Raw genomic sequence first — 7,096 nt, 5'->3', positions numbered from 1 at the left:
GCTCTGATGAAATGAAAGCATTCAACTATACCTGTGCTTTAGAGAATTCACGCGACGATAGTGCTGATACTGTGTGTGTTTCCCATGATCAATCAACCACATACAAGACTACACAAAATGTTAAAGCCAAAGTGATCCACGCGTAAGGATGGTTAGTTTGGGTTAGAGGTGCTGACTCTCCAAAATTCTGGACCAAATCGGTTCTAAATCTTCAGTACGTCAGATCAGTTTAGGGGGTTTTGGATGCACAAGTGGTTTTGGCTGTCTGTAAACAGCCTTTGTTTTTTGAAAGCCGTTAGTGATACAAAGTACATGTTGACCCACACCCCCCTTGTAAACATGAACAAAGCTTTAGTTCGGATTTTATCTTGTCTTAAAATGACTAACAAAGAGTTCAGGCTAATGATTTGCTAACCTATTTATACCTAAGACATCATTTTCACTGTAAGTTGCATGAAGACTGTAGCACCACGTATGTTTAACGCAGAACCAATTTAAACACAGGAGTTATATAAAGAAGAAGGGAACAGCAAGGTCACTAGGAGCTTTCTTAGATATATTAAAAAAACAACCACCCAGGTCTGAAGGCCAGTTTCCTCTGAAACGTAACGCGGACACTACTGCTGAATTATTGGGAGACACCGTACCTTTTGCACTGATGCTGCGAAGATCTGTGATTTTCATTAAGATCTTTGGGAACATATGAGGCTTGTTGGGTCGTCTCTTTCGGATATAAATTTTCAGTGCTTCAAGCAATGGTTCCTGAAGCTTATCCACTTTCATTGGTTCTTCAAGGTCCTGGCGATCTGTAGAAAAGTAGCATATCATTCATGGGATTTTAAATTATTGTTGGGGTTTTTTGGTTGCTTTTTTTTTGGTGGTTGGGTTTTTTGGTTTTGTTTTGGTTTGTTTGGTTTTTTGTTTTTACAAACTCCAAATCACAAGTGCTCCTCCATGTTCTTGAATAGAACTCCATGAATTTCACCTTTCTCTCCACTTATGACCCACACTGTAGTGAGGATTCCACAGGGAGAGGATAAACCGTGGCCTTCTGAAACTTAGATTCAGTTTTTCTTGGTGGCTGGAAAGGTTGGTCATTTGAGTGGTCCAGAATTACCAGTTTGCTCTTGTACCTCCCTCTCCAAGGGGAAACACCTGGCTGCAAACGGTATTTCAGACTTAATATTGTACGCATCATCGATAAGCTGCCTAGGTACACAAAGAGATTACAGCTAATATATTTTTTGTATCAATACTAAAATAAAGTGAGCTACCATTAGGTATCAGCAGATGGCAGTGCTAGCTTGAGTGACAACAGATGTCACCCGTAAACCAGAATGCACCAGTCGCATGTTAATGACATCTCAGAACCCATCAATGCTTTTGGTGGGTTATGGTTAGAGACACATAAATTCGGAATGATTTTGTACTAAAGGGCCATTGTCAACAAAGACTGACTCTTGTTTTCTAAACGTTCTCGGGTAGCGCCTGAGTTGTATTTCACCAAAATGGCCCCACTAAACAAGGTGTGTTTCTATTGCTAGTCCGGATTTTGCAAAGGAGGAGAGAGACTAGGTGATCAAAATAACAGAAATTTACAGAGGATTTTGGAAACGATCCGAGACTTCACTTTTTGTGTTTTAAAACTGTGATTTTACCCGATTTCACTTGACAATGTCCCTTTCAAGTTGTAATCAGTGCGCCCCCCCCAATCATGTCATCAGTGCCACTATGCTAGTTTTGAAGTATAATCTTTTTTTTTTTTCTAAAGAAAGTTATCACCAATGACTTCTGTGTGAATGTAACTATATGCACATGCATGCAATTGTATTTATGAGTAAAAGCTGCATAGCGGGCATCTTGCCGTAACAAAGGTCATTCATACAGGTACCCGTGTACCATTTATAAAAAAATGTGGCAGGACATATCCTGTAGTCCTTTATCAGGGAAATACAGGATCAGTTGCTTAACAGAATGATTCAATTAATTTAAAAACCTATCAATAATAAACCCAGGAAGTATCACCAGTGGCAAGCAGACCTTTACCGTTAAATGGTTTATACACCATATATATGTTTTTATATATATGTTTTAGTACAGGAAAGCAAAACAAGTAAAACATAAATGAAGATCTTATCGTGCCTGTCCTTCTCAAACGCATCCAAGTTTCTGCTGTACAGTACCTCCACAGATTAAGCAGATGGCACTAAGGAGACCTGTTTCTGTATCATCCATTTCCAAAGGCAGGAGCTGGTTGGCAAACGTGAACACGAGATCGGTCAGCGGGCCAAATCCGGCGTTGTGCATCTGAGTTCGGTTTAGGGTAAGGCCATCTGAAAAGGTCATGGTGTCTTGCTCTGGTGTGTATCTTGTGCAAATTCTAAGGATCTGTGGAAGGACAAAAAAAAAAAAAAAATCTGAAGAATTCAATTCGTGAGAGGTTTGTTGTATTTTCTCAATGCGGCAAATGACCCATGGACCTGCAGTACAGAGTCACGGCAAAACAATCTGCAATCAAACTCCAGTTTGTTCAGTTCTAGCAGTGCAAAAATTCTCTGGTACAACATAAATATACTCAATTGACTATGGGTATTTTTTATAAGAGAAATTTAAGGACAGAAATTTTCCCCTCGTTACAAAATAATCAAAACTTCTATGCAATTCTCACCACTTAGGTCACCAACATTACTGTAACATTCACATAACGCACTTTAATTAGTATGCTATATGCACCTAACTCTAAAACGCTACTGCACTGCTGCTCTGATCCAGCGAGATCATAAAAATATCTCACCTCTTCAAATACACACATATTTCATTGATTTTGGGGACTAATTTTGCATGGCAGCACTCCCGAGTTGCGTCGTTGGTAAGGACAAAGCATCTCTGCGGCATCTTGTGTGAGCGAGCGCGGAGCGCTGTGAGTTGGTGCGAGAGGCAGAAGGTAGCTTGTGCTTTGGGGTGCCTGCCTTTCTCCTGTGAGAGCAGCTCGGACACCCCACTACGTGAAACCCCCCTGCCAGCCGTGAGCGCTCCCCAGAGAGCAGAGCAAAGCCCTCCAGCTCCCCAGCAGCTGCAGGCAGAGTCTCCACGGAGCACTGCTTGGCTTCCCAGCCTGGGAGCTCCCCCCGAGCGGATTATCAAACGTCAAACCTCCGCCTGGCAATGCATGGGGTTGCCAACAGCCCCTGAGGAGCTGGCCCAGCTTTTTGTCTTTTACGGTTGTTGTTAATTCCACGTGCTGTAACACCGAACCTCCTCGCCAGCCCGCTGGCCTCCAGCCTTCCTTGAGGCTCTGGTGCTTGCCCCGTCCCGAGGTGAGGGTGCAGCCCCCGTCAGCCCGGTGCCGAGCCTCTCTTCTCGCTGCTGACAGCGTCGTTCCCTCCCCTGCGAGCCTGGGTGCCGTTGGTTTTGGCAAGTTTGCTCGTATGCCGACAGCCACCCAGCACTCACCCCAGATGAAAGAGCATTCGAGGGGAGGATGGGAATTCACACCTCTAACTGGACACAGAGGAATGCAAACCACATGAATAAAACACCGAGGATGCTCTGCATTCTGTTAGTAAATGCCTCTGGGGTAACCGCAGCACCAAGAGTGCTGTCGCAGCGGAGGTGGCAGCACGGCCAGAGCGCGTCAGCGCCCGAACGCTCTCCCCTCTCGGAGCAAACCCAGGATGTGTCCCATCACAGACTCTCTGCGGCACGGGCGCGTTTGTACAGCTGCTAGTCATGAACGCTGCCTTCAGGATCAAAGAAAAGAGATGTCCATCATGTGGACATATTTCTGTTACATATATCAATGCTTAATATTTAAAATAATCAGAGGTGGGAGAAGGCTTATCCCTAAACTAAACCAAAACCTTGCAGAAGTCTAGCTGATTAGCTGAGCTAAGACTACAGCTGTATTTTTTCAGGGCTTGACTGTATTTATTTCCCGTACAGCCATCCTAGTTGGTTTTAAAGATTCAACACAAAAGATGTACAAAAATATAAGTGAGCGCAGGGAGATGTTAATTATTCCTATAGCTGCCGAAGCTCTGAGTCAGAGGCCCCAGCAGTTGGCAGCTGACCAGTTTGGGCTTGGTTCTCCCACTTTCATCTCTGCCTGGCAACACGCTCCAAAGAAGCAGGGAGGAGAACGAGGAGGACATGGCATGTAAGAGACCTACAGGGAAGCTTTTATTTCTCTTAACTTTCTTGGTAAGAGACTTAATAGGATGTATTTCTGCTGAAGGCTCTTCAACTATTTTCTGTCTCAGCAATCATCTTCTCTCACATTGTGGGTATACACCGAAGCACGGAGACACTATGCGGTTGGACAGGCAACGTTTCACATCGTTCCCCTACCCCCAAATTAAGAGTAAGCCCTTGAAATTACTTCAGTCAATGGCCAACACAGGCACAAATACAAAGGCACGACACAAACTCATCACTGACCACAAATTCCTCACTAATGTAAGTGATCTTAAAAGGCTGCTAGTAACTCCAAAGGTTTTATGTAATAGCCAAAGCGCGTTTCAGGATTATTAGCAGAAATTAGCATTATAAAGCATGGCACCCTGTCAGTGAGACAGCACGGTTACCGTATTCTGCGCTGCCAGTAACTACCGGCAGTTCTCTCCCCTAAAGTTCGCTGTGGGTTATCCTTTTAAATCATTAAAAGGATTGTACAGAAAGGAGAAGAAACATGCAGAGTTTGTTGTTTTCAAGAAAAGCAAGGTTTGAAAACTCTCCGTATTTACTGAGAAACCCAAGAGCTACTTGCTTTACTTCTCTAATGGCATGCAAGAGAAACTGGAGTGCAGCTCTTCCCATCTGAAGCGTGCACATACAGTAGGTGCCTTCCAGTAAGGGTGTGTGGTCTGTAATGATCAGGTACCCAACTTTTGGAGGAACGAGGCTCTGTAATTCTTAAATGGCCCTGATTTTCCCTTAGCTCAGCTCGGGAGAAAGGCAGCCCCTTTTATTCCCGTGCTATTTTAACTGATAAGCCTCAGCAACAAGAGTTCCTCCCTCCACACCCTCCGGACTCCCAGCCCAACAAATTAGCGGAGCAGGACTTGGAACTAAATTGGGCAATGCTGTGGTGTTTCCCGAAGGCTGCTGGCAGCTGCCCAAGCAGGGCTGGCAGATACAGTATCCTCCACATCCTCCCTCCGAGGGCAAGTCTGGATAGCGGCTGCCCACGCCGCACCACCCACAGACCCCCAAGCCCAGCGGGACAGGGGTGCCCCGGAGCGGTCACCCCAAACGACCTGGAGGCCGAGCGCATCCCTCCTGCCATACAGCGGGCTGCTGGTTCCCTCGCTTCAAAGCTGTCCGTGCCCACCCCTCCCCGGGACATCAGCCCCTCTCTCCCTTTGCGGGGGGGTGCTAGGGGTGCTCCGAAAAGACCCACCAGATCACTGCCCCCAAGGGCTAACGCAGAGGGAGATTTCCAGGCTGGATCCCCATCGGGCATGAATTTGGGGTTAGGTTACTCAGCCTAGAGCCCCTGGGGGCATGCACAGAAAGAGACCTCCAGGGGCTTTGCAAGATTTATAATTAAAACATAAAGGTCCTGCAGAATTTAGCTGCTTCCAGGCTTAGGCAACAAGTAGGATGGCTTTTTTTGCAAAAGGCAGCCTTCAGGCCCCCAAACCTCAACGCTGCGCCAGCTGTCAAGAGGAGCCTGCGGCGGCTCGGCTGGGCACCCGCACAGCTGAAGCCCAACGCCGTGTTTTCTGCAACGCACTTCGCTTGACTGCAGCCATCAGGTCTCGGGTTTCTCCTGCGTTCCTTTGACATTATCCCACAACACGCTGTTATTAAACTCCAAGACAGATCATTTGAAATGTTTTGGGTTTGGGGGTTGTTTTGGGTGGGGTTTTTGTTGTTGTTGTTGTTTTGTTTTGTTTTTTTTAAATTTGTGTCCTTCATGAAGATCTGCGAAATGCCATGGATATTGCTGATTGGCTGCTAAACTTTTCTTGGGCAAACTTCCAGTGTCAAAGTGAAGCTGATTTCAAGCTCATATTCACTGAAGAACATATGGGAAATGTCAGCACTTCAAAATAAGAAATCACAGTATCTTTCTCTGTTTTAAACTGAACCGCTGTCTAGAAGACATCCTCCTAATGTCCTCAATGTTGTTTAGATTTTCTAACCAAGCCAAGTATTTTAGTTGTCACACTGCTCTTAAATGCCACTTGCAGCCATAAATAAGGTTCGTGCCCATGATTAAAGGACCCTTTGTTTCAAGGAGTATTTATATCTTAAAGCATCTGGGGTTCCTATGAGCCAGTTGCGAAGCACAAAACTGAAACCATCCCGAAAGCCGCTTTTACAAACTTGTTGCTACCATTGAATTATTACTCATTTTAAACAGATTAGTTAAGGCAAGCAGGACTTTTTTTTTGTGAGAAATCCTGTTGTTAGCCACTAGCTGCCTTAGCTGGCAGGGACAGTTTCCCAGGAGGAGAAACCCAAGCAGGTGACGCTGAAGCAATGAACAAACCTCCACGGCGCTGCCGTACCCCATCAGCACGGGTTGTCCTGCACACACAAATGCCTTCCTAGCATTAACGCGCAGGGTTTTACAACAGAAAGCAAAAATGACGTCATTAAGGATTAACGTTCAAGGACTTCTCAGGTTTTTATCCATCGGATTTAAGACAGGCTGAACTCTGGACTCTTTCCACATCCATTTTGCCAGAGCTCGGCGAGGCGAGGGTTGCTCGACCGCTGCCAGGACAGCCTACCAGCAGACAGAAGCACTCACTTTTATGAGGGTTACTGACTGAATTTTAGTCATATTTATCCCTGGAACTTTTGGCACCAGAGCAGATATAAATCCCACCATCCTCAATCGGCGCCTTCAGCTACCTTGCAAGGCTCGATGTTATTTCCCTTCCAGAGATTTTGCTTGTTTGTGTATAAAACAATTCTCTGGCACAGACCCAACGGAGTTTACCGAGCTCCTGGCACTGTCTCCTTTGTCAGCCTGTTGAAGGTGGGCTTTAAGCATCCATGGCTGCAGGAACCAACTGAGCAGAGCCCTCCGCAGGGTCTACAAATGCTTAAGACTCCCCATAGCCCAGAGACGGTGCTGCTGGGT

At 45.8% G+C, this 7,096-nt stretch overlaps 1 protein-coding gene across 1 annotated transcript in view; it reads right to left on the bottom strand.

Annotated features, from left to right (window-relative positions):
* The window catches only part of LOC104158023 (retinoic acid receptor beta-like), a 15,167-nt gene that overhangs the window by 3,425 nt on the left and 4,646 nt on the right, over positions 1-7,096 (bottom strand). The window contains exons 3-4 of the mRNA XM_009695584.1: positions 2,184-2,388; positions 648-806 (exon numbers count right to left, since the gene is read on the bottom strand). Coding sequence (XP_009693886.1) covers positions 648-806; positions 2,184-2,388 — 364 coding nt within the window. The remainder of the gene's footprint in view (positions 1-647; positions 807-2,183; positions 2,389-7,096) is intronic.

Source organism: Cariama cristata, unplaced genomic scaffold (genome assembly GCF_000690535.1).
Source record: "Cariama cristata isolate BGI_N322 unplaced genomic scaffold, ASM69053v1 scaffold8052, whole genome shotgun sequence".
NCBI classification, from domain to species: Eukaryota; Metazoa; Chordata; class Aves; order Cariamiformes; family Cariamidae; genus Cariama; species Cariama cristata.
The sequence above is the reverse complement of the archived record's forward strand: the minus strand, read 5'-3'. Positions and strand labels throughout refer to the sequence as shown.